The sequence below is a fragment of the Alosa alosa genome, chromosome 14 (genome assembly GCF_017589495.1).
Source record: "Alosa alosa isolate M-15738 ecotype Scorff River chromosome 14, AALO_Geno_1.1, whole genome shotgun sequence".
Classification (NCBI taxonomy): Eukaryota; Metazoa; Chordata; class Actinopteri; order Clupeiformes; family Clupeidae; genus Alosa; species Alosa alosa.
This window is the reverse complement of record NC_063202.1, coordinates 29,168,736-29,194,782: the sequence shown is the minus strand read 5'-3', so window position 1 is coordinate 29,194,782 and position 26,047 is coordinate 29,168,736. Positions and strand designations below refer to the sequence as shown.

General features: G+C 41.4%; 2 protein-coding genes across 2 annotated transcripts; one reads left to right on the top strand and one right to left on the bottom strand.

Moving 5' to 3' along the window:
* Nucleotides 1-887: 887 nt before the first annotated feature.
* On the top strand, nucleotides 888-4,276 carry psmd7 (proteasome 26S subunit, non-ATPase 7). Its single transcript, XM_048262874.1, has 7 exons — nucleotides 888-1,053; nucleotides 2,108-2,199; nucleotides 2,324-2,416; nucleotides 2,553-2,650; nucleotides 2,741-2,821; nucleotides 3,128-3,219; nucleotides 3,325-4,276. Exons 1-7 carry the CDS (start codon nucleotides 980-982, stop codon nucleotides 3,779-3,781), a joined length of 987 nt encoding a protein of 328 aa, XP_048118831.1. The 5' UTR covers nucleotides 888-979; the 3' UTR covers nucleotides 3,782-4,276.
* A 589-nt stretch (nucleotides 4,277-4,865) lies between these two features.
* Nucleotides 4,866-25,695, bottom strand: pkd1l2b (polycystic kidney disease 1 like 2b). The gene is made up of 41 exons (XM_048262762.1): nucleotides 25,017-25,695; nucleotides 23,767-23,925; nucleotides 23,493-23,681; nucleotides 22,658-22,768; nucleotides 22,210-22,357; nucleotides 21,260-21,489; nucleotides 20,757-21,167; nucleotides 20,542-20,663; nucleotides 20,288-20,420; nucleotides 19,991-20,180; nucleotides 19,645-19,753; nucleotides 18,995-19,124; nucleotides 18,555-18,896; nucleotides 18,215-18,360; nucleotides 16,614-16,793; nucleotides 16,055-16,192; nucleotides 15,446-15,601; nucleotides 15,231-15,355; nucleotides 14,845-14,968; nucleotides 14,509-14,640; nucleotides 14,101-14,326; nucleotides 13,802-13,992; nucleotides 13,267-13,497; nucleotides 12,894-12,995; nucleotides 12,536-12,714; nucleotides 12,060-12,206; nucleotides 10,840-11,039; nucleotides 10,460-10,710; nucleotides 10,140-10,329; nucleotides 8,495-8,973; nucleotides 8,313-8,409; nucleotides 8,072-8,212; nucleotides 7,803-7,988; nucleotides 7,268-7,601; nucleotides 7,005-7,138; nucleotides 6,764-6,891; nucleotides 6,487-6,647; nucleotides 6,195-6,405; nucleotides 5,909-6,010; nucleotides 5,683-5,814; nucleotides 4,866-5,563 (listed from the first exon to the last, which is right to left on the bottom strand). Exons 1-41 carry the CDS (start codon nucleotides 25,336-25,338, stop codon nucleotides 5,426-5,428), a joined length of 7,557 nt encoding a protein of 2,518 aa, XP_048118719.1. The 5' UTR covers nucleotides 25,339-25,695; the 3' UTR covers nucleotides 4,866-5,425.
* Between the last annotated feature and the right edge of the window lie 352 nt (nucleotides 25,696-26,047).

Here is a 26,047-nt window from a genome sequence, read left to right as displayed (position 1 = left end):
CGGCAAGTGTTTTGTCAGCTGTTACACATTATCAAGCAGCCCATTGGTCCACCTATAAAAAGAAAGAAAATGTAAAGGTGAATCTTCAAAGGGCTCAGATTGTTGCTGTTTATAGTTGTACCCTTGACATTGACTGTCTTTATTGGTAACTGTGATTCAGCTGATAAGTACCTCTCTGATCCCCTTCACCATAAAAGCTCTATTCTTGTTTAATCATATCAAGTAAAGATAAGAATGCAGGTCAGTACTCCTCATGGAGATGAGTGGACTCAAATGGTTGAACTCTTGTTACAGACATTGAACAGACTTAGACTCTTACTGTAACTTTGAAAATGTTAGTAGTAACAGCCTATCTGAGTATTGAGTAGTAGGCCTAACAGCCTATCAGAGATGCAGTGTCTGTCTCAAGGCTCCTACAGCCCTGTCAAACGGACCCTGTCAAACAATGTGCATGTCCCCTAGTGGTAATTTCTGATATGACACACTAACTGCCTATATCACCTTTCAAAGTAGTCTAAATCATGGCTACAAGCTACTACTGTATCCATTGAATTAGGTTATTTGTTTCTATGAAATTTATATGAAATGGAGTGTCTGCAGGTTTGGCACCACAAATGTACAACAACACCCACTCAGCCACTTGATATAGTCTACATAGGCCTATTATGGGCTCTTAAATAAGAAACGCTGAAATGAAATAAATTAAACTCTGGCATTGGTGTCATATGGTGATATATATTTTCTTCTGATATATCTTTCTTCGTCCTACTCATAGTCCTACTCCTCATGCCCAAGCACAATTTCAAGAGTGAGCCCTGTCAATTTTACCCTCCAATCCAATGGATGGCAGTATAATGTGGAAAGGCCTCGAGAACAACTGACAGGAACTGTTTAGCAAGCAACAAGCCGGAGAGCACGTCAAGTAAATGTTCGATTGAACGTTAGCTAGCTAGGTTACTGACAAATTTCATTGACCAAAATGCCGGAGCTAGCTGTTGAAAAGGTTGTTGTACATCCCCTCGTTTTGCTGAGTGTGGTGGACCATTTCAACAGGTACAATTTTACCGTGGGGTTATTTGGAAATTATAGATTGGGTCGCGATTTAATTTGAGGGGCCCAACAGTGCTGGCTCATTGGCTAAATATTAGCCATGCTAACGCTAGTCAGAAAAGTTACTTGGATGATAAAATAACATTTCATTGAATTACTACTGAAACTATTTTGCCGCATTGTATGTGCATGGAAGTCTAGTTTGACAGCCAACGTTAGCGACTTTCATAGTTGTAGCAAAATGCCAGCTCACTTAAACTTGACTTTAGAAGACTGTCGATAGCTAACGTTAGGCTTGGCTACCATTTGAGTGTTACCTCTAGCAGACCTAGCTAAACAGCAAGTCATTTGCGCTTGTGAAATGTTAAAGACGTTTTGCTTAATAACGTTCATAGATATATATGAATAACGTTACGTTGTAAACTATGAATAACCACCAAACCAAACCTTATTAACAGAACAAGGTGCCTATCAGGAAAAGGCTAATTGATTCAGTTCATATGTATTATTGTAATGTTATTTAGACAGTATTTTGCTCGTTAGCATAGACTAATCGTAGCTACCGTTATATGATAACGTTAGTGTTAACTTTTTGGCCAGAAATTCAGTTTACTGTCTACATGTCTTTCCTCATCATCGTAGTTGAATCTATACTTTGCCTTTTATTTTTGATTTGTTGATGAAAGGTAATTCTGTTTAGAATAGGTAATCGGGTTGTTATGATCATATGTCAGTCAGACTTTTTACTAACGTTAGTTTGTCTGACTGCATAGCTCTAGCTCCAAGCTAGCAAAATGACTCAGTCATTTAACTTAACCTTAGCTATCTAGCTAATGTTAGCTAGATTCTACCTAGATCTTAGGTCATTAACAAATAACATTAATTTGTTAAAATTACACATATGTGCATCAAGGCACTTGATCTGGTTAGCTTTGAACCACATATTGCTGTATATTGATAGTTGACATGTCGGATAATACCTGAGATTCCGTCATTTTTTCAAGAATGATGCCTTAACATTGTGTCTTTCTAAAACCTTTTTCATCCTCAATGCCAGAATCGGTAAAGTTGGGAGTCAGAAACGCGTTGTGGGTGTTCTTCTTGGGTCATGGCACAAGAAGGTCCTTGACGTGTCCAACAGTTTTGCAGGTTACAACACGCTTGTCTTGTTTTGGAACATAACCCCATCATTTATCTGACAACCAGCAAAATTCAATCTACGAATTTTAATGTAGTTGAGTATTGCTCATGCATTGTGTCTTTTGATATACAGTGCCTTTTGATGAGGATGACAAAGATGACTCTGTGTGGTTCCTGGACCACGATTACTTGGAAAATATGTATGGAATGTTCAAAAAAGTAAATGGTAAGTTTGTTTTTGTCAACGTTTGTATGGGGTTTAAGTGGCATATGTTGTGTTTGCCTACATTGTTTTCCTCTGCAGTAAGTGGTGAAACATAATTGGCCACTAGATCTCAATTTTCTGTTCGATTGCTCTTCAGCCAGGGAAAGAATAGTTGGATGGTATCACACTGGTCCAAAACTACACAAGAATGACATTGCCATCAATGAACTCATGAAGCAGTACTGCTCCAATTCTGTAAGTACCAATACACGGGTTGTAACTGTGTACAAATTATGCAATTGTACTGCATAGCCTAATACTGTGATTTGTGTTTGTGGTGCAAAGGTGTTGGTCATCATTGATGTGAAGCCCAAAGACCTGGGGCTGCCCACTGAGGCCTACATCTCTGTGGAAGAAGTGCATGATGTGAGATCCTCTTCAGTATTCTTGTTCATAAAACCATTTTAATATGCATATGAGAATTGTTTTCCCTTATATTTGTTTATGAGAAACGAAGATGTTGAATAGTTTTTCATTGTGCTAACTTCCTTTAGAACGACTTGAGTGCATTCACTGAGGCTTTGGTTTGATCCACAACAGATGGATTGCTTTGCTTTGAAATTACTATTTAATTATAAAGTCAGTGATTTAAGCACAGATAAAACCTCAGTGAATCTAACTCTAAAAAGATTATAGACAGGGCCTCATCGGTTTTTGTACTCTGTGTGGTAGGATGGTACTCCAACTTCAAAGACATTTGAGCATGTGACAAGTGAAATCGGAGCTGAGGAGGCTGAGGAAGTCGGTGTGGAGCATTTACTCAGGTACAGTCATTTGACGTGCTGAGTCCGGCGATGGTGCTAATGATAGGCATTCATGTCATTCGATTTTTCTGTTACGGTAGCTTATTTTATTTTTATTTTTTACAGAGATATCAAGGACACGACAGTTGGCACGTTGTCTCAGCGCATCACCAACCAGGTGCATGGTCTGAAGGGCCTGAACTCCAAACTTCTGGACATCAAAGGTTACCTGGAGAAGGTGGCCACTGGCAAACTGCCCATCAACCACCAGATCATCTACCAGCTGCAGGATGTCTTCAACCTGCTGCCAGACGTCAACCTGCAAGAGTTCATTAAAGCCTTCTACCTCAAGACGAATGACCAGATGCTGGTTGTCTACTTGGCCTCCCTAATCCGTTCTGTTGTCGCCCTCCACAATCTGATCAACAACAAAATCGCAAACCGTGATGCGGAGAAGAAGGAGGGCCAGGAGAAAGACGACGCCAAGAAAGAGAAGAAAGAAGACAAGGACAAAGATAAGGAGAAGGACAAGGAGAAGGGAGACGCCTCTGCTAAGAAAGAGGAGAAAAAGGAAAAGAAATGAACTGGAGCTTCTAGCATGGACTCACACGGTCTTGACTAAAGTTGAGAGGATGTTTTGTTTTTTGGTACCCTCCTCCTGTTTGTATGTACAGGATTGGTCGGGCATTGTATTTATCTTTTTGATAAAGGACTCCACATGCTCTGTTTTGATTAAAAGAGGGAAGGGAATCATTTTTTGTCATCAAATCCATCTTTGTGTCAAAATGTATCTTTCATATTGTCTTTTTTTCCCCTTCCGTTCTTTTTAAAAAGAAAAGCACTGATGGTAGTATATGACGGTTGTATACTGCAACTACAGCAACTGATTCCTTAATGAAACGTCAACCATGACGGGGATCCCATCAGAAACATAATTGTGGACCTCACCTAAAATTGAATCAAAATTGAAGTACAGACATGAAACATACTACATTGTTCCCCTTAGTTTGTGTAGGATCTGTTATTAAACAACAAACATGTAAGCCATTTTTACTAAATAAAAAAATCCATTCCAAAATTGCACACCCTCTAGCAACCTTTTTATAATTCACAAAGGGGGAGAAGTAGGTGACAGGAAGCTGATCTTGTAAGTACATTATTAATCCAGTGTCACATGTTTGGCTGTGCTTGTAGTGTACTGTACGAATTCAGTACATACACCAGACATACGGTGGGCCTTTATGAAGTCATCAGCCATGAGACCGCGATGGGACCCTGCACACTGCTGACTTCATCTGTCTCTTTCAGGTCTGGAGTGAGACCTATCAGAAGAGCTTCAGCATCACATCCACTATCCCTTTTTTCACATGGATCAGGAGAGTACAAGTAAACAAAGATTTATTTTAGAAGTATCTGAAGTTGTAATCTTAGGTTTTGTATTGAGGAATGGACACACCCTGACATCTCATACACCTTAAAAGACCCTCTAAACTATTGAACTTGAAATCAATAGTTTGAAAGGCTACAGCATTTCACTCCAGATGGTAGGCTATTCACCTTAAACTTGTCTGTCGGCCTAATATCTACATTTATAGCCCTGAATGCACATTTGACCATCTCCATGTAACGTATAGTGCAACAATTGATTCTAAGGCTTTTGCAGATAGGGCAGTACATCATTAATATCTTTTTGAAACCCCTTAAATGCTCTACAGTGTCTCTTTATTTAGAAACATAAACAAGAAAGATACAACAGGTGTGTTCATTGTGCATTATAAAGATTTACACAAATGAAATATCCAGTGGAATTCTGCACCAGAATAATGTTTGAACTTGGAACATTACATCAAAATATGCCACATCATTTTTTTTATCCTAATGTATTTATTCCACACCACAAAAAGTGTGCAATGTTCCAGTCAAGTGCTAATTAGTATAGCTAGGAAGTTTCACTATAATTTCACTATGATCTTGTAATGATAATGTGGACAGTTTACAATGTTTACACAGTTTAAAATAATTCACATATGGAAGCCACAGAATGTTCCTTAACACATTGCAACTACTTTCTCCAAATCTTGGAATCTTAGGATATTTAGGTTTCGAGTTAGCAACATACTTCAACAAGAACCAAAAGCAGCAACTGGATTTTGCTTCATGTTATACACCATTACTCAAAACACAGACATTCTACTCATACTTAAATAACAATGGACAACCAATAGTTTTACGATATGACAGATGGTGCTGGATTGTTAGTGGCAGAGAAGGAGCCACTCGCTTCTCCTTTCTTCTGAATTTTGATCCCAAACAGACTGCAGAATTTCATCAGCATCAGGTCCACTATCTCCTCCTCTTCAGATGGCTGAGGAACATAAGTGGACGACAACAGAGTTAAAATATTGCAAATCTTACTCTTATAAGGGAGCTCTTATTATATTTCAGAGCATGTTCTTAAACACAGAAGGTCAAATGTTTGGTAACCTTATGGTGAAGTTGCTCTTCACTAAATGCCACCAGGATCACGGAAATAAAGAGATTCAACACCACAAAGGTCATGAAGATGATGCAAGAGCCAATTAGGAATGCACCAAGAACTGGGTTATAATCTAACACCTGGAATTCAAAAGCAAAATAGAGAGTCATTAGCGTTGAGTCATTGAGTTTGCAGTCATCTGCATTTATTTAAGTTAATTTACCAGGAACTGACCTCTTCATAATTGAAGATACCAAGCTGTAGGCTGACCATAGTCTGTGCTGCATTAATGAGAGTCCTGTATGAAGACAGCTTCCAGCCATACATTAGGTTGCACTGCAAAAAATATGCAGAGAATAGTTATTGGTTAGGAACACAGGAAATCTACAGTGTATCCAAAGCAATAATCATAAAGCCATATATTAAAGCAGATTTACATATAAATGAATATGCTTCTATCATAATAATAAAGTTATTGGACACAGGTGTTCCATGCATACTGTGGGTGACTTTAACCTACAGCAATAGAGTAGGCCAGAAACATGATGGTCATGACCAGCAGGAAGCCTGAGATGTCTGTCCAGGCCCTTTGCAGGGTGGAGGTGATAAGGTGCAGTTTGGGGTTGAGCCGCAGGAGGTGCCACAGCTTAATGGTGGACAAGAGAACCAGGAAGGCGATCAGGTAGCCCAGCACCGCATCCGCTGTGGCAGTCTCATGGAAACTGATGTACCTGATGAGGGGAAAAGGTTTCAATATAACCGCTAAGTTCACTATCCAGTCCCAAGATGTTCATGTGACGGTGATCACTAACTGGTCCTTGTTGTTTTGATATAATTCCAGGTCCCTGTTTCCCAGCAATGTTCTTTTGATAAACACACTCAGTGCACTCCAGCTGAGGATGATGATGGCCAGCTCAAGAAGGTTCCACTTAGTCTTAAAGTAAGCCCACTTCTGCTGCCTCATTAGTTTGCCCTGATTGCAGAGAGAATAACGGCTTTACAGATAGGAATATATACCAACTGAGGAATAAACAGGTTGGGGTATTAATTTTTTTAGTTCTTCTTAAGTACTTCATGAAAACTGCTCACCTGGACATACATGTAGTAGAGAATGAAAAGAAAGTAGATGACCTCAGAGGCCATGACAAAAATGTGTAAACCACCCGTAGACTGATAGAGACGGACAGTCTGTATCTCACTACGGTACTGGAATGCACCTGTGCAGACATTTGAGTGTAATTATACAGTGGAGAATAATTGTACTTATCTCTAATCATTCATATCTACGGTAAATATGAAATGGCTTCAATCAATGAGATGTCTGCCTTACCCACAGCTGTTGTTTCTAGCATTAGTGTAGCAATGCAGAAGAGGTTGATGTTGGCATTGTACACAGTGAACTCCGCAAAGATAGCACGAGTGTAAACATCCAGCCATCTGTTGTCAAACAAGTACTGAAGCGCACTGTGGATTAGAAAAGTAGACTCTCAAACACGTTTTCACACTTCTCTCAGTGGTCTCAAACTGTAATGTCACTCACTTCCTCTCTCTGTACTGGTTATATTTATGATTTGCATATATGTATGTTTTTACCTTGTAGCATTGGTCAGGTCAGGGCCCAGCTCCACCACAAAGCCTCCTCCTCTGTACAGGGCCACGTTGCCCCATATGGGATGAGCTCTGAGTCGGGACTGGCTCAGGTATTGCCAGGGGCCGGAGGCAGCAGCCTGGGAGGTGTTTGTATCCCTGGTGCGATTCCAGCCTGGTCCATAGGAGCCCCTGTCCTCTATCTCCCAAGAGTACGGCGCATGGCAGTCTGTGACCGACAGTTCCATGGAGCGGGCAATGCGACAAGAGTCTTTCTGCACCCTCACCTGGCGAAGGCGGGCGTTGCCAATAAGTTTGGAATTCCCATCTGTTATGAAGCCTGAAGTAAATACAGACAAATGAGTATATCAGACTGTGTTGCTCACATTGTTTATAATATATTTAAATATTTTGTGCTTTAAAAAAATTATTTAATATGGTTGAATAGGGTTACGCTTATGTTTCACTTTGCCTGTTATTGATTTCTCTGTGTATAATGAAAATACATTATATGAAAACTGCAATATTACAAACTGCATACCTGGATATTGTCCAAAAATGTTGTTCAGAAGCGACGTGTTGGCCCACGTAAACACCTCCTTGTGGCTCATCGAGTCTGTGATCCCACTGCTGAAGCTTTGCTGAATGTGCCGGGTCAGATAGAACGCGTTTGGATCCCTCTGACTATAGGCAACCAAGAGTAACATCCACATAAACCCCATGTATACTGTGTAAGAAAAAAAAACAGTTAGTTCTCTCTTTTCCATGGCTGGAAAGAATGTGTTTGATCAGTAGGCAGGTCTGACTCACTGAGAATCTCTCTGATGAGGGCAAACACTTTCTGTTCCTTGATCATATTCATTCTCATCCTCTCAATGTCTGAGGGTGGTGGCGGCTGGTAGAAACTGCATGTGCTGTCTCTCCGTGCAATACGTACGGCATCAGGATCACCTTTAAAGCATGTGTGGATGCATTCATTTTATTTGCGTTCAATAATTTACACATGATTGATCAATTATATATTCCTAAAAGGATTTTGCAATAACGGTACCTGTATTCGACACTGATTCCTCAATAGGAACATCACCATATTCCTCCTGGTCAACTTTCTTCAGCACTAGGGCAAAGAAAACCGCAAACCCAAGCACCTGTGTTGTGTTGAATATGAGTATTCTTATACAAATCCATTGAATTAAATGCAGTCGATTTAAAGTGAATTCCACAGTTTCTTACTTTCAAAGGCTGAGTGATAAAAAGGCTTTCAAAGAAGGACACCAGCATGGAGATGAGCCAGTTGACAGAGCGCTCTTTCCCGTATTTCAACCCGTACAGCATCGTGAAGAACGCCGACACCCCGCTCGTCGCCGCCACCAGAAGCCAGCCCAGGAACACGAACCACCAGGGCAGGCCTCCCTGACAGCATCTCTTGCCACCACTACTGTCCCCTCCCTCGGCGCTGTCCTCGGGGCTGGGGCTGCGGCTGGGGTGGTCTCCGTTGGAGGTGGAGGACAGGTGGGGCTCCAGGAGGCCTTTCATGCCCCGGACCTGCTGCACGGCCTGGCTGTAGCTGTCGGGGTTGGAGAAGCGCTCGGGCCCCAGCAGGCCCAGATCTTTCTCCACGTGCTGAAGCTGCCGGTAGAGGTACTGGCTGTGAAGGCTGCCTTTCTGGCCGTCACTGGATGTTTTCTTTGGGCTCTCAGAGGAAGGGTTCTCTATCAGCGGGAGAGAATTACACTTTTGTCATCTTGCATGCTGGATCACAACATCACCACTAGGGAGAGCTCCAGTCTCAGGGGACACAGCTTTACAATTGCAATTTCAAGGAATCCTAAATTCCCTCTTCAAGATACAATTACCATTCATAAGATCAGTGGTCCCCAAACTTTTTCTTCCGAGGGCCAGCTCACTATGCCTGGCTCTAAGAGAGGGCCAGAGACTCGGAGTATATCAGTAACCATAAATAGCTTAGCGCTGTGAACAAAGGCAGTCTACCTTAGTTGAATATTCCATTACATTTAATCTATAGGCTATTGCAATTTAATACCATTGTTATCTGTGTTTATATTGCCATCATGCCATATCAGTGTAAAATGTAGCTCAAATGAAATAATACTAATAATAGCATTCTCAAAACTATAAGCAGGGAGTCCCAAAAATATATTTTGAACTCTGAACTTTGAATACACAGCTCAAGTTGTGAACAAGCAATATCCTACAAATAATTTAAAGTTCTCAAACTATGAGTTTTATGAAGTGGGGGCAGAAACATCTGAAATGACCACCATTCTAACTTTCACTCACCTGATTTGACTTTCAACTTTGTTAACTCTGTATGAACATTTGAACGAGTGAATAAAAAATATAAATAATTATACCAGAAAGTTCCAGAATTATGACTTGAATAGAAGTTAGTTAGTTATTAACAATTAATTGATACATTTTTAGAATACTTTGAGCACTGTTGCAGTCAGCAGAGGCCTCTTACATTGTTTGCAGGTGGGCCTATACATTTCATTCCGTTTTCGATGGCAAACGCGAAACAGCGCCAAAACAACCACCAGTGGACAAAAAGAGTATTACATGTGTACTGTTAAGACCCGCCATAGAGAATGAATGGGGGAAATTACGGAGCTTATAGTTTGACGATGTCGTACTCCCGTGCGGGCCGGATCCTATATACCACGGACATGTTTTGGGGGGCCACCTAAAATGAGGTGGCGCGCCGTAGTTTGGGGACCACTGCATAAGATAATAGTGTGTTACTATATTCCCATTTTCTCCCCATCCTATCATCCATATACTCTCTGTATGTGACATGTGTTTTTGTACCTCATACAAAAGCATAATAATACAAATAATGAGACAATGGTTTAGTAACCTTCCAAAGTGACCGTGAACTTGGAGCTGTCTGTGTAAAACATGTCCCCTGCACGGTTTTGCTGCCGGATGATGTCTTCCACGAGTGAAAGAAGCGTGTTGATGTCAGGGTTTTTGCCAGATGTCACATCTATCCTGGGAAGAGGGTTCTTCATCACCTTGGAGAGTGACTGTGCTATTCTTCTTATGTCCTGGGAGACACAGACATCTCACGTAAGTAATTATTAGCATTAAACTGAGGAACCCATTCCACTTATTAGATGGTTAAAGACCATCTAATTGAATATCCGGTTATTCAATATCTGTGTAGGTTTTTTGTACCTTGGTTACGGCTTCTGGTGTTATGTCCCTGTGCTGGCTCTCAGGGGAGGGCGGCTGGGTTGGTGACACACGGCCACTCTTGGCCTGTTTGCAGGTGTCCGCTTTACTCTTGTCCTTTACAGGCTTCTTGGACTTCCTCTCCCGCGGGCGTGTGTTTCTGAAGATGCTGACAATGAGGAGGTTGATGGGAAACATGATGATGGAGCTCTGGACGCCAATCATCACTTGCTGCCAAGTGAACTCAATGTGACCTTGGTGGGGAAATAAGACAAAGAAATAGTTTGACTTTAAAAGGCATCTAACCTCAGAGTTGAGTGCTACTGATGTCTGTTTTTTTCATGCAGGTAGGTTAGTAAAAGGTGAAATGTGCAGAAACGTACCCAAGTCCATGGTCTGCTCAGCAGGATCTGTGGGCACACCATAGAACATGATGCTGGTCAGCATGGTGCATAGTAGCAGAGAGAAACAGCAGGAGACGCGCTGCACACATGTGAAGTTGCTGTTTGCGGGGCGGCTGACCACAGAGAACCAGATGTGGCCATCACGGAAATCTTTCACTGTCTTCATGTAGAACAGATTGCTGCAAAATGAAAGACAGGACAAATGACTATCAACTGCCTAACTGGCTTTTTTGTCATACCTGAATTGCAAAACAAAATGGTGATTAGGGTTTATCATGACAGACAATATTCTTGTAGTAATCCAGTGGTCCCCAAACTACATTTTAGGTGGCCTCCCAAAACATGTCCGTGGTATATAGGATCCGGCCCGCACGGGAGTACGACATCGTCAAACTATAACCTCCGTAATTTCCCCCATTCATTCTCTATGGCGGGTCTTAACAGTACACATGTAATACTCTTTTTGTCCACTGGTGGTTGTTTTGGCGCTGTTTCGCGTTTGCCATCGAAAACGGAATGAAATGTATAGTAGGCCTACATGCAAACAATGTAAGAGGCCTCTGCTGACTGCATCAGTGCTCAAAGTATTCTAAAAATGTATCAATTAATTGTTAATAACTAACTAACTTCAAGTCATAATTCTGGAACTTTCTGGTATAATTATTTATATTTTTTATTCACTCGTTCAAATGTTCATACAGAGTTAACAAAGTTGAAAGTCAAATGAGGTGAGTGAAAGTTAGAATGGTGGTCATTTCAGATGTTTCTGCCACCACTTCATAAAACTCATAGTTTGAGAACTTTAAATTATTTGTAGGATATTGCTTGTTCACAACTTGAGCTGTGTATGCAAAGTTCAGAGTTCAAAATATACTTTTGGGACTCCCTGCTTATAGTTTTGAGAATGCTATTATTAGTATTATTTCATTTGAGCTACATTTTACACTGATATGGCATGATGGCAATATAAACACAGATAACAATGGTATTAAATTGCAATAGCCTATAGATTAAATGTAATGGAATATTCAACTAAGGTAGACTGCCTTTGTTCACAGCGCTAAGCTATTTTATGGTTACTGATATACTCCGAGTCTCTGGCCCTCTCTTACAGCCAGGCATAGTGAGCTGGCCCTCGGAAGAAAAAGTTTGGGGACCACTGTAGTAATCGAACAAAACACAACAAATGAATGTTTTACCTAAATTTCTTTAAGTCCATTTCTCTGGCTACAGGAAACACTTTATCCAGGACACACTCCCCCATGTCTATGGCGAGCCACGAGCTGCAGAGGAAGTGCCATTTCTGCCCCGTCTCAATGTCCTGCACCATCACTTTGTTAATGTACCTGATTTGCACAAAACAGAACATACAAGTATGAGAGATACTGTGAAACATGGATGTCACAGACACAGGTGTAGTTATACTATGCTCCCTGTTAAGCAATGCAACAGCTTTTAGGTTTAGTTTTAGTGAGTTACTTTCTAGTTAGCTCTGTGTCATGTACTTGGGCTCAGCTCTGGCACATAGCAAACTGTGATGAACTTCAGCTGTGTGGATGACCGTTTTGATTTGTCCAATTAATGTGTAGCCTTTAGTTTGAAGATTGCAGTAAGTAGGATAATATTAGTGGATCAGTTCTTGACTGGTGGTAGTGTACGGGCATATCTGTGTTACCAGCCAGGGTGATTCCCTGAGTTGTCATGCCAGAGCCTGATACTCTGCAGTTCGCCCAACGAGAACGGCGTGGTCAGTAAAAACATGTCTACCCCGCCTCTCTCAAACACTGGCTTGTCTGGGTCAGTCAGATGGTGTGGTTCACTCTCGCCCTCAGTGCCCAGCAAAGTCACTGTCACCTGCCCAGGAACCAAAGACACAGTATGAACTTTGACCTATGAGGTAACCCGACATAAAGAGCATCATACAGCCATTGTCAGTGAATGAGAAATTTTGTTTGCCAAAACAACAACAGGAATGTGCAATGATGCCAACCAGAGATGGCCAATAAGCCTTCATAGTAGTGAGGTATGCACACCTGTGAGGATGTAGAAGCTCCGCGTCGGTGCCCAGTGCTGATGTTGAGCAGGTATCTGTACTCTGCCAGGGGGTCGTTGTCACCTAGCACAGTAATCTTAACCTAAGAGGCAGCAGAAAAGGCATTTTCAAACTGAAAAAACAGCATATACCGTGAGTTGATCAATCTTCTAATATCATTTTATAAATGCATTCATAAAGATAATCTATATGAAATGTAAAATGGAAATTCAGTTCAATTCAATTTAGCATTCAAAAGTATTCAGTGGACGCCAATCAAAGAAAAACATGAAATAAAGTATAGTTTAGCCATATGTGTTCTTTTGGAATACTGACCAGAATGTCACATTAGTGTGGATTCTACAGAGACAGACCTTTGCTGTGTCCTGAATGTCCTTCCGTCGTGCCCATATTACCACCATGAGGTAGGCCAGGAAAATAGCACCAACAAAGCACACCACCACCGGATTGTTCACAAAAGTGCTGAAAAGTTGAGCTGTCTGGCTCACATCCACCACGTTGGGCATGACGAAGAAGGAGCTCCCAAAGAACGTCAGGTGGTTGCACAAGCACTGCGTGACCAGGGGTGTAGTCAGGGGGCCAACCTATGAAGACAGAGTCAAGTATGTGCTAAAGAGTGAAATACAGAGAGGCATCAAGTCAAATTCACTAGGTGGTAGAGATTGCTATCAAAATCTGACTAAGGCCAGTTTGCACTGTTCAATGCATTTATAGTAACATCTAACAATCTAAACATCTAAAAATACACCCCAAGGGCTCTACATAGCCAAGCTTGAACAAAACATTCACTGATTACAATGATTCCTAAAATGATTTCAGACACTAACTTCGGGTCATATACACAATTACTCTTGCAATAGTAGAGAAATGTAACGTGAATGAACACACCCTGCATCCATAGTCACTCCAGTTTAGCTTTAGTTCATCCCAGTACACACACTGAGCAGCAATGGACGTGATGGAGACTGTGACTTTTGTAGAGTTGACTCCTGCCCCAACCACAGGCCTCACCAGAAGGTAGTATACGCCTTCATCTATGGTCATATCCCTGGGGCTCAACACCCATGTGTATCTCTCCTCTGCCCAGAATCAGTGGAGTGAAAAACAAAAAAGTAACTTCAGTTATCTTGTTTCTTTTCTTTGACATTTTTTAAAAAAAAAGTAGAAATGAGTTAGGATGTGGAAACCTTGTGTGTCTCTGTCATGCGGCAGGTAGGTTTGTGCCTCGTAGTGTGTGTCGTTGGGGTGCTCCTGGAACCCTATTAGCAAATGTAAGGAGACGTCTTCTGAGGGGTCCAGCTTGAGCACCAGGGACACGTTAGGGGACGTCACATTGATCACGATGGTGCTGAAGTTTCCAAGGTCCAGAAAGGTGCTGTTCACTTCAGCAACCAATTGCCTCGGCAAGAAAATCTGAACAAAATCACATCAGTTAATGGACAATTGGGCCTCAACTAAAGACCCTTAGCTACACAAAGGGTTTCACATGTAATTGGTATACTACAATAAGACTAAATCAGAATTTGCTGTCAAAATTAACACTGCAATACATTTTTTAAAAATACTCTGTACAAAATAATGGTAAGCATGTCTACCTCAATCTCGTTTGTCAGGTTAGCAACAGGGATAAGGGAGCCATTCTGTTGGGTGAGAGACAGAGCCCCCACTGTGCCATTGATGGACTGCGCTGTATTCCAGCCAAATGGGTTTGTCTCAAAGGTCATCATCTGATATGAAACATATATAAAGGTGGTCAACCACTGGTGTGTGCATGTGTGGAGGAAGATGGTGTAATGATGTGTGTGTATGGGTGGGCATTTCTCTACATTAGAGAAAGTAAAAAATGATATAATAGATTATTGCATTTACACACCATTGAGAGAGAACATACATTAGCATCCATTCATCAGACATTGAGGGCCTGCTCTTACCCGGACATCCACGGGCGTTGATGACACAACAGAGAGACCTAAAGGTGGGAAAGCAAAGCTGGCAGAGCTGGAGCTAGAGTTCTGAATGGTGAATGGCTGCTTCACAAGGTTCTTTGGAGACATTCTGCAGGAGGAATATGTCTTAGATTTTTTTGTAGAGCGCAGGAACTTGACATTGAACTAGAAAATATCACTAAAAGACATAATCAGCACATCGGATAATACAAATTAAATTGATCTTTCAATTAAAAACGTAGTCAAGCAATACTAATTCTGTCAACGACATACCATTTTGAGTGACTGCCAAAAAGGATATGGATTGTCCAGCTATGCATAAAAGAAATAACATATAAAAGGACTCTGCAACTTAGTCAGCTGGTTATTACCTGTTGACATATAAACTAATCTGAGGAGTGGTTATGACTGTGGGCCCATGGCTGGTCTTTTTCCCAACCAGAAGGGCACTCTGGACGTTGTCTACAGCACTGAGTAAGTGCTCGGAGATCTCATTCTGGAAAAGACGTTAAAGTCATTATGTGAGTACCTGCACCAAAATGTGATTTAAAACCACGGTTGTCATGCAGAAGAAGTGAAGAAGTACCTGTTTATCTGTCGCTGCTGAGACCACAATGATGTTACTAGCAGCTTCAATGAGAGGCTTGGATGCTTCCAACATCTTCTCATTTACATTACTTTCAGGGAGTGGAAGTGAGTTGAGGGACTTGCTGAGCTTTGACAAAATACTGCTTGCCTGAATCTGTCCGGAAGGGAACAAAACATATTACTGTTTTATATTTATATGTGTAAATTCAGGATTAATACAATCTCTCTCTCTCTCTCTCTCTCTCTCTCTCTCTATCTATCTATCTAATCTAGTTGCAATTCCATATGTTACTGCCACTGCTGTTCCCACTGGTTAAGCCAAAGGCTGTTGCTACTATGGACAATTATAGCCACAGCAGTTGCAATGGGACCACAATCCCCTTGATTGAAATGACCACACTGGATTCCTCAAACCCCCTCTCACCCCTTTGATTCCAGTATGCAGGTCCAGGATTCTCACTTCCTGGGGCCCGTAAAACTACAGATCTGTCCATGTGTGGGTGGCCACTCCTACTCAAACTGTACTGCAAGCCTTATGTGACAGAGATAATCTTTCCTTGACAAATAGGGCACAGTACAATACAAACATCCAGAAGTCGTCCTGTACCTGTGTGTCTGTGGTCAGCTCATCATCCTGCTTAGTAAGTTCGGCCACAGCACTGGCGACTGCCTGCACCTCCTCTGGGCTCCCCATGGGGACACTCTCTATTGCTACAAACATATTGGTGACCATCTGCTCTCTGAGCTGAAAGGAAAACAATACTAATCATGAACTGGACTTCATGTCTCAGCATCTTGCAGGCGTTACCATAGGCTACTTACAAGCATCTCAATAATCCCCATTATATGTCATATGAAATTTATTTGGATAAACATTTGTGCTCATTTTTAATTAGAAGAACTATGTGTAGTGTTTTTAGTTTAAAATATAAAAAAATTATCTAGAAATAATAACAGAATGTGAAAGAAAGAGTTTTGATGTAATGTCAAAGAAATGTATGCTCTGTGTTGTTCAAATATCCACTAATTTTAGCTTGAGGACCAGCCAGACTTGTAATGCCACTTTGTGCCTAATCTGTATTGAATACACTGCAAGTTAACTGAAGAGTGCCGTTTTTTTCTCCTGCAGAATTGGACACATAGCATTCAATGATGGACACTGGTACCTCTTTTCTTGCACTCTTGTCCTCGTCATTGTAGCCTCCATTCAATGCACTGGACACGGTTTGGTACATCTGAGCTAAGGCTGCCCCTGTAAACTGGCCTTGGCTCTGTAACTCTGCCACCTGATTTGACACCAGGTTCTGGAGATCCTGCACAGAGGACTCCGAAACAGAGTCCCTCACCTAGATGATAGACACAAAGGTATGTAATGTGGACATCAACTTATTGTGATTTTATAGCTTCATCAGTGTTAAGGTGAATATAATACACAAATTGGACAGTGTCTGTTAACACTATTTTGAGTTTAAGTGGTAAAACTTCTCTGACAAGAGTTCAGTAGAGCTTGTTACTCTTCCCAGATCAAAAGTGGCCTTACAGTGTTTAACACTTACAGGGCTCTATCTTGTCGATCTTATCACAGCGCAAAGCTTATTCCTTTTTTAAACTCAATAAATCGCCATGCTCTTCATTAAACAATGTGCCCAGGGGTGTGGCAGTTAACGGCATAAGGTGTGGTCTGGCGCATGATCTAAAAATCGCTATCTTACACCCTCTAAAAATCATTACGCCACTGACCAAGAAAAACCTGGTCTATAGCGAAAGGCGCACATGAGGCACAGCTGAAGATGCACTGTCTCAAGATGTAAGCAGCAGCTCCTCTGCAGGATAAATGTCCTTAGGTTTTTTATTCAGTCATTCGAACATTATTGGAGTAAGTGTTTTTCAGGCTATGTTTTTGATGGTTAACCCATTGTCAGTTAATAGTGAAAGTAATTAACTGTGTATAACTGTTTTGTCATTGACTATGACACCACAGTGAAGTTAGTTTCATATTACCTATGAGTTCAAATAATAGACGAGGGCAGATACGTGTAGCCTATACTCTTCTAGTCACAAACAGGTTTTAGTTAAGCATGGTTTAGTGAAATACCTGTTCCAAATGGTCTTGTGTGCAAGCAGATTCCTTCAAATGCGCCGGAGACCATCAAAATACCAATGCGCTGTTTGAAGTCGCACTGCTTGCTGTTAAAGGGAATGACAGATGTCATTCTCATTGGTTTAAAGGATGTTATGCCCCAAAACACACCCATGATGACTGATTAAGAAACATAAGACCAACTTTTTTGTGCCAAGCGCCCAACGTTTGATAACAAAACTACCCGAATGTGGACTGGACACACCCCTAAATGCATTTAAGCTTTTCGCTACTGACCGGGTTTTAGATCGCCAAGATAGGGCCCACAGTGTTATAATGAATTCTTAAAGAATATTGGAATTGAACACTTCAGATTTTACACATTTTACTGTGTAGGCCTACGTATACAGAAGACAGATGGATCTAAATGACAGATCCTATTTGAGCTGCACATTTTGGCCTACAGTGTATGTTGTGTTGCTATTTGCTGTGTTATTTTCCAAGCCCTGTATCACATCTTCTCAGAAGAGTGTTGGGCACAATGGTGAACAATATTCAAACACATTTTCTAGTGGCTGCTGATAACATGCTACCATTCCATTTGCATTCTATATCGTTTTTGAGCAGCTAATTGATCAAAATGAATGAATGAAAGAATGTACAATCATCTTATTAGGTATCACAAACCTTGACGAGAATTGTGGTGTTTAAGGTTTGTCTAGCTGAGTTCTGCAAAGTTACAACCACAGTTAGGGTGTAGTCATTACTCCTGTCTCCTAGTGACAGAAAGAGTGACCTCTCGCTAGGGTTATTACCACAATAAAGGTAATTGCCTGTGAAAAACAATTACAACATTTGATAAGATAAGATGTAAAAGAGATAACAAAATGTACATGTTGATGAAGATAGAAGAATAAAAATAAACAAATCATGACACCTTGCATTCCAAGCGATCCCCACCTTACCTTACTCACAGAAACTTGTCAAAACGTTGACATTGACAATGCCACCAAAATTAGTTTCTTACCACTGGCAGTGTTGAGGCAGTAGGTGCAAGGTGCAAGGCTACAGAAGGACTGGGTTACACTGCAAGTGAAGGTAAATGGAGAAAGAACATCTCCAGCAGTGCGGTTTGTCCAGCATGACAGGACACTGGGTGGACTTGCAGTTGTCCCGGGAGAGGCTGACGATGTAACAGAGGCTGATGTGGTCACACTTGAGGCTATGGTCACACTTGAGGGTGTGGTCACAGTTGAGGCTGCGGTCACAGTTGAGGGTGTGGTCACACTTGAGGCACCGGGTTGAGGTAATGTAATGCCAAATTCACTATAACCGGACTCTATGTTACCACCTCCTGTATCTTTTGTGCCTATAGTGAATATAGTAGATGAAGAGCAACCAGTGAGTAACATACAGAGACTATTAGATTCATGCACACAGTGTGTGACCCCAGCACAAGACAATTACCATAAACAATGACTGTGATGAGCTGCTGTGCACTCTGAAGGGTCGCTGCTGGGACTGCCCATGAGCTGACTGAGTTCGCTACCTCTCGGAATCGCTTTTCACCATTGCTGTAACAGGAGCTGAGGGCAGCCTGGAAGGAAACAACAAATACATCAAATTCAACAACAAAAAACATAATTTGTCATTATTTTCAAATCATTCCCCAACTTCTTTCAATCAATATGGAGTCTTAGATTGAAAATGATTCTAGACAGTTATATTTCTATTTTTGTCAGCATTAGTGTGTCGGTTGGACATATTGTAAGACTCTTTAAAAGGTGTAATGTGTGTGAGGATTGAATGTTTTTTTTGTGTGCTAAATGTCCTTTTTGTTGGTGCACTTCAAGTGTTGAATGAGATGTATTGTAATGTTAGATTTTAGTGTTTTTTTCTATGTTATACTTTTTCTTGTCACTTTGTCTAAGCTACAAAAATGACTGAGACAGAATATGTATTGCAAGCAGACAGAACGGCAAATGTAGTATAGTTAGTACCTAACTAATTACTCCCCCCACAAGTGACATATTAATTAAATCTGCCCAGGGAGGCCATATCACTATCTACTACTATCCACTACTTTTGAATGTTAATGTATAAATGGACATACTTACAGGGACTGGAGATGTGTCCTCAATTAACCACACTATTGTCTGACAACCTGGACAATCCACTTTTAGGTTGAGGTCATTTAGAATGTTGATAGAGTTACAGTCCTGACAGCTGAAAAAGACATTGCTTATTGTCTGAGGTAGAAATGATTTAGAAAGGTAAAAAAAATCACCTCAGAATCTGAATTGGTATTTCTTCACATATTAAGGTACTGATGTATCCTATGTGACAATGAAACTAAAACTATAATACTGGAGTACATCCAGCAATATGACATCCAGCAATATGGTGTACTTTGACTCCTGAATACTGCAAAAATATTATCATTGAACCAAAATAGATTCTCACTGTATTGTGACAGTTATTTCTCTCCTTGGAGTAAGGGTTACACATTTGGTTGCCGTCGACACTTCTTTATTTCCTGTCTTCTTTGTAACAGTCAGAGAGTATACCACATATTCAAAAGGTTTTTGTAGGCATTTCTTAGGAATCACAATTTTCTTCTCATTAGAGGTGTCAGAACATATACAATTCCCAACTGAAAGGCAGAAAAAAAAAAAAAAAAATCCAAATTAAATTGTTACCGACGTGCTGCCTGTCAACATACAACAATGTACATTTGTGAACTATAAATGTTAGACTTACTGCATTCCCAGTGTAAATCTGAATTTCCATGTCCATTGATCTCAAGCTCGACGCTTGGGTCACCAATGTTGGGCTTATTAGGGTCCATCTGGATATTAACACTGGCTCTTGGAATTCTCAGATGCTCCTCTGTCTAGGTATAAATGTAATGCGAGATGTTTAGATCAGGGTTAGTCCAGTAGTATTGGCAAGAGAGTTACAGGGAAACAAGTAAGGGCTCAATAACTGTATACGTCATTGAGACAAAAACCTACTGAATTTTGAGCATCATTTGACAGTAGTTCTATCTCAGGGAGGCAAAGCACTGTTGTATTTCCTGCATCCTGCTCTGTGGCTGAGAATGTATTCCATGCTTTGACCTTCACTTGTACCATTCCTAAAATCCAACATATACAACATACATTTCATGACGACTCATTCTGTGATGGATTACTTTGTGATGGAAATCAAATTTCAAAGGCGTGGAAACCTTGGACGGTTGTTGAGATGTTGAAAACCTGAAGACTGCCACTGTCCACTTCTCTCGTCTCCTGGACAGTGTTGTTGTCACTGTCGGATATCTGGAAGAGCAGCTGCGCGGGGGCCCCGTAGTCCAGAGAGACGGTGATGTGGAGATACGCCTCGGGGCACGGCCTGGCCTGGGTGGACACGGACGCCTGCAGCCCCTGCACCGGATCCAATACACACACCTCCAGCGCTGTGGAGGGGTCAGCAGCCGTGACGTTGTTAGAGGCCAGCAGAGTCAGCCGATGACAGCCTGGAATCAGGCTCTGCACCTCCTCTGGACCCAGGGTGATGTTGTGAGGGACTATGCCCACAGCAGCGGACGACGAGGCCAACAATGTGCCATCTCTCTGAACTTTGTAGGTGACATTGCTTCCTGTAAAAATGAAGTGAAATTGTGTGTTGTTCATCGTTGTCAAGTCTATAACTATTTTCTCTTGTGTACTTCACGTGGAAAAATTTGGTTACCTGCGTCCAGTTTGACCTGGATTGTAAGAGGGTTGTTAGCAAAGGCTTTGCAGTTTGTGCTGTTCATTGGCTGGCCCATGCTGTAGCACTTGACCACTCCATATTCCCCAAGTGGCTCCTGGATGGTGATGGTCTTCTGTGCAGTGACGTGCCACTCACTGGTGGTGCACTCCACCCCGACAGTGAAGACCCCTGGATAGCTGTACTGATGCACCACACTGGCCTGTGACCTAACAAAAGGAGAGACTGACTAAACCTCACTTATGCCAAGCAGAAACTGGGCGATTATTTTGACCAAAACAGTCTGATTCCTGAATTCCTGTCCGATTTCTCATGTCGTTTGAGCACTCAAGACACACGATGAGAAGACGGAACAATCAGCTTTCAAGGTCCGGTGCGATACAACTGGATTTCTGGCATGCCATTTTTGTCGGCTGTCTTGCAGTGTGAGCAGTCAAACATGCAATGTGAACACAGCAATCACTGTCAAACTAGTAGAACATACCATGTGGTATGCGACTGGAAAAAAAAAAAAAAAAAAAACTCATAGTGCTTTACATGCCGCTACGCCTTCTCCTCAGAAGCTCAGAATGCAGGCTTGTGTTCCATGTTCTATCCCTCTTTTCAATCAGAAAGAATCCCATCTAAGCCTACTTTAGATAGATAGATAGATAGATAGATAGATAGATAGATAGATACTTTATTGATCCCCAGGGATCAATGCTTTCCCCATTTTCTCCCTCCAACGTAGGCCTTCATGCCTAATGCCAATGCCAACGCTATTATACCTTATATCCATTGCCTCATCTCTGTCCTTATCATCACCTCTACTACTTTCAAGGTAAATTATCAACCTTCTTTGTGAATATGGGTGTAGTCTATATGTCGTGGCAGTGTGCACAACTGCAATCAATGTACAGTGTAAGGTAGAGATGTGCATTTGGACTCACTCATCAGGAATGTAGGGGTCAATGATGTGGCCATCCCCTGCAATGAGTGTGCATGTCAGGTTACCCTGGAACGGGTGCAAAAGCCACTTCACCTGGATTGTGACGTTGTCAAACACAGCAGCCAACTTGCCCATGAGCAGGTGAAGACCTACATGTAAAGAACAATTATGAATGTGTTGCAGATAAAAGAGCCTCTTGCCACAGATTTTTGACATTTGGCATTTACAGCAAGAGTCTTATTATAGAGTTCCCTGAGACTTAGTATTGACAGTGGCTGTATAATCACTCATTTCATTCTGAATACTGATCCATTCATTTAGTGTGACATTTTTACAGTCCACAGTTTTACTGCTACCACTACCATCAGCCATCATATTTTATGTATATATTAATATGGACAATATTGGAAAGCATAAACAATCAATCAATTAAGACAGAGACCTCCTACCATCTTTACAATGATATTCCACAGACAAGTAGCTTCCAAGACCAGGGCATGGTTCTCCAAAGGATGATGCATCTGCCAGAGCTTGGCAGGCCTGCAGTCCGTGACACTGCCCTTGAAATCAAATAGCCATCTTTGTATTACTATTTGTTCAGGACATTTGGTCTACCCTCACCTCTCCTTTTGCAAGGCTCTCTTTTCAACGGAACGTATCCCTGTGCCAAGCATTGGATTCACAATAATCACTGTACTTTATAAAGAGGAGCCCATACATACAGTGTTGACTATTCATCCCTGTAGCTCGTAGGTCTCCTCTGTGAACACAGAGTTATTTCTGGGAGCCTCATTAAATATTGACTTGATTATGTTCAAGCTTTATTTATCTCAGTCATCAGAGCCTGTTACAGGACAGAGATCCTTTTGTGGTTCAACTATCAGTGACCACACAAACATTATGCTAGCTCATAGCCCTTTTCATTTTGATTCTATACAGAGAGCGTCTAATTGAACTGCTGTTTGCACATAGTAGTCTTCATACAGAGATTTTGTATCTCGGGCACAAAGCAAGACACAATAGGCCGCAGCACTGTCACAGTGATTCCTATTGTGCCAGTATATAGTATTTAGAAAAATGTTCCACATTTCTTACAGCTGCAAGCTATGTTTCTCTAGAAAATCATGTTAAATCTACACATTTATCATTTATTAAACAGTTATCATAATATTATTGAACATATTTCCATATATGTGTTATGTGCATTTTACACATTTAGAATGTGTAAATGTAAGCCTACAGTATATGAAGCATACCGGTCTAGAGATGTGTTGAAGATCATACCTTCTACTAAATGTACTACATCCACCCAGCTGCACTCCTCTTGTGAGGACGTGATCGAGGAAGAGGTGAACCCCTGGCAGTAGTGTATCGTCTTCCTCCCAAAGAAGCTGTCGTCCACCTCTATCACCTGCCCAGAGCCACACTGAAGTGTTGCATTGTAGTTTGCACAAGCCATAGATTTCCCAGTTTCTGGGGAGAAAGAGTGTTACTAAGACGGTTCTTATCTCACAGGCCTGTACACACCTCACACAGAGAACGGGGAAAAAAGGCTCACCAAATTCACAGGCGAAGTGCATCTCTTGGGTGCAGTTGTCTGTGGCCTCCCATTGAAAGCCAGAGCCCTGGAGGATGTAACCACACCTGGCTCCTATTGAGGGTTCACTCGCCCAGTTAGAGTAACTAACATCAGAGCCATCGAGCCAGGAGAGCGTTCCTATGAGAAAATAATATGATTAATATTAGAAAAAATAAACTTTCCCAAACATGCTTCTTCATTTAATATTTCCAAATATTTCCTTTAACTCTACCCTTAATGGGATTTGTCAGAACAGGTCCACAGTAATGAAGCTGTTTATATCAGAACAATACATTTCCAACATCACAGAACAAATATACCGTAAAATGCAGCTTCACCCCAGCAGGGTCTAAATTACTCAAACAAAACACAGGAGGAAAACCCATAAATGGAACAATAGAGGCCCTGCAATGGTCTGAGTGATAATGTTTCTCTTTTGTGCAGAAGATAAAGCAGCTGCTGTGTTAGCCACAACACTATACTTGGACCTATTTCAAAGACATGAGGGTAAACACATTAAGAGACGATATTGTTTGTGAACAGACAGCTGCTAATCAGAGATAGACAGAGGGCACTGTTTCGAGGATGGCTGTCAGGCGTTCATCTGGACGCCAGCTGAAGGGAGCGATAACATTGATTTTAAAAGCAGCCTAGTCCTGGTTGGTTGCCTAGTCCAGTGACCACATGTCCAGCATCATTTGACAGACAAATGGAAAACAAAGCAGATGTAAAGTTCACAGATTGTTTTTGGTCACCCACTACAGAAAATCATGCATTAAACATTTTCTCCTACAAGTGGTCTAGTAACATATTTAAGAAATATAAGTTTATCCAACCAAATCAGAGAATTTGATCTGGAAAAGGTAAAGATATTTGTAATGTTAATCTTGGTAAACAAAGATGTGGTTAAGCTTAGCATAATGCAGAATGCTGTTAACCTAAGCAGTTATTCCTGTTGTTCCTCTAAATTTCTTTAGAAGAAATGATTGCAAAAAACGCTGGAAACATTGTTCTAAAGAAAAGACAGAAATAGAAAGCACACAACATGAGGGAACAGCTTGTACTATTATGTGCAAGTAAAAAATACAGTAAGAATTCCTTATTACAGTATGTTCATGCTTGTGCCTATACACGTTATTCAATATTAAAAACACAAATTGAGATGAATACTAAAACAACTTGTCAAATCAGGGCAATCAGCTTAAAACCCCTCACAGCCTTGGTATTACCCTCTGCCGCAGCTGAGTCCAGGGTGAGGTTGCTGGACGCCGGGGCCAGCCCTATCCACCAGTCCTGCTGGGGCTGGATGTGCCGCTGGAGGAACTGCTGGGTCTCATCGTTCAGAATAAACGCCAGGTGCCCTCCGCCTCGTTCGCACCAGCGCTGGGCGTTCTGGAAGGTGCGCTGCTGCGCCACAAACTCATAGCAGGAGCCGTCAAAAGGCTCCTGGTGCTCTGGACAGCCCAGCGCCTCTGTGGGGTCTTGACCACGCGTTGCGGCTATGTGTAAAATCGCTAGCAGAACCACCTCTGCAAGGACACCTTTAACCATCTTTGCCACTACCTGTGAACTGGTGCAGGCAGCCTTAAAGCTCTGCACATTTAAAGCATGCTGACGTCAGTTTCCTTCATATCACTCCAGGCCCATAAAATGACCTGTTCGCACACAGCGGACTGGCTGTTTGGTTGCTTTGTGAGGCGTCCATTGTGGTGTTACTGTGAACAATGGCCTGTAGTGAACATGCTGTAAAAGGCCCATGGGTAAATAACTGCAGGCCAATCTGTAATCCCAGAGGGTGGATAGTGAGGTATCAGGACCACTGTCTGCTTTGGAAGATAAGGTTTGTGAAGTTGGCCATTCATTGGTGAGATGCTATTTCTGTGTACTGCATTTTGAGCAGCAACAGTTTTTTTTCTTGTGAATTATCTTTAGTGTTTATGTAGACTTTAGTGTTTATGTTATCCAGGTTATCCAGAGACATACTTTTAGCTAGTTGCATGAGAGGATTTTTTGTGCTGAAAGGCTGTTTTATTTATTTATTTATTTATTTATTTATTTATTGGTTTATTTGATAGGGGACCATGCATATTAATGAATATTGTGTAAAAAACACCATGTAAATATGCCAGAATTAGTAAAAATAACTACTTTTCATCTGCAGTCCCTAGGCAGGTGACATAGGACAAAACATATATAGCCAGCAGTCATACAGCACTCATACACTGTAAAATTAAACACATAAGGGTGACATATGCATTAA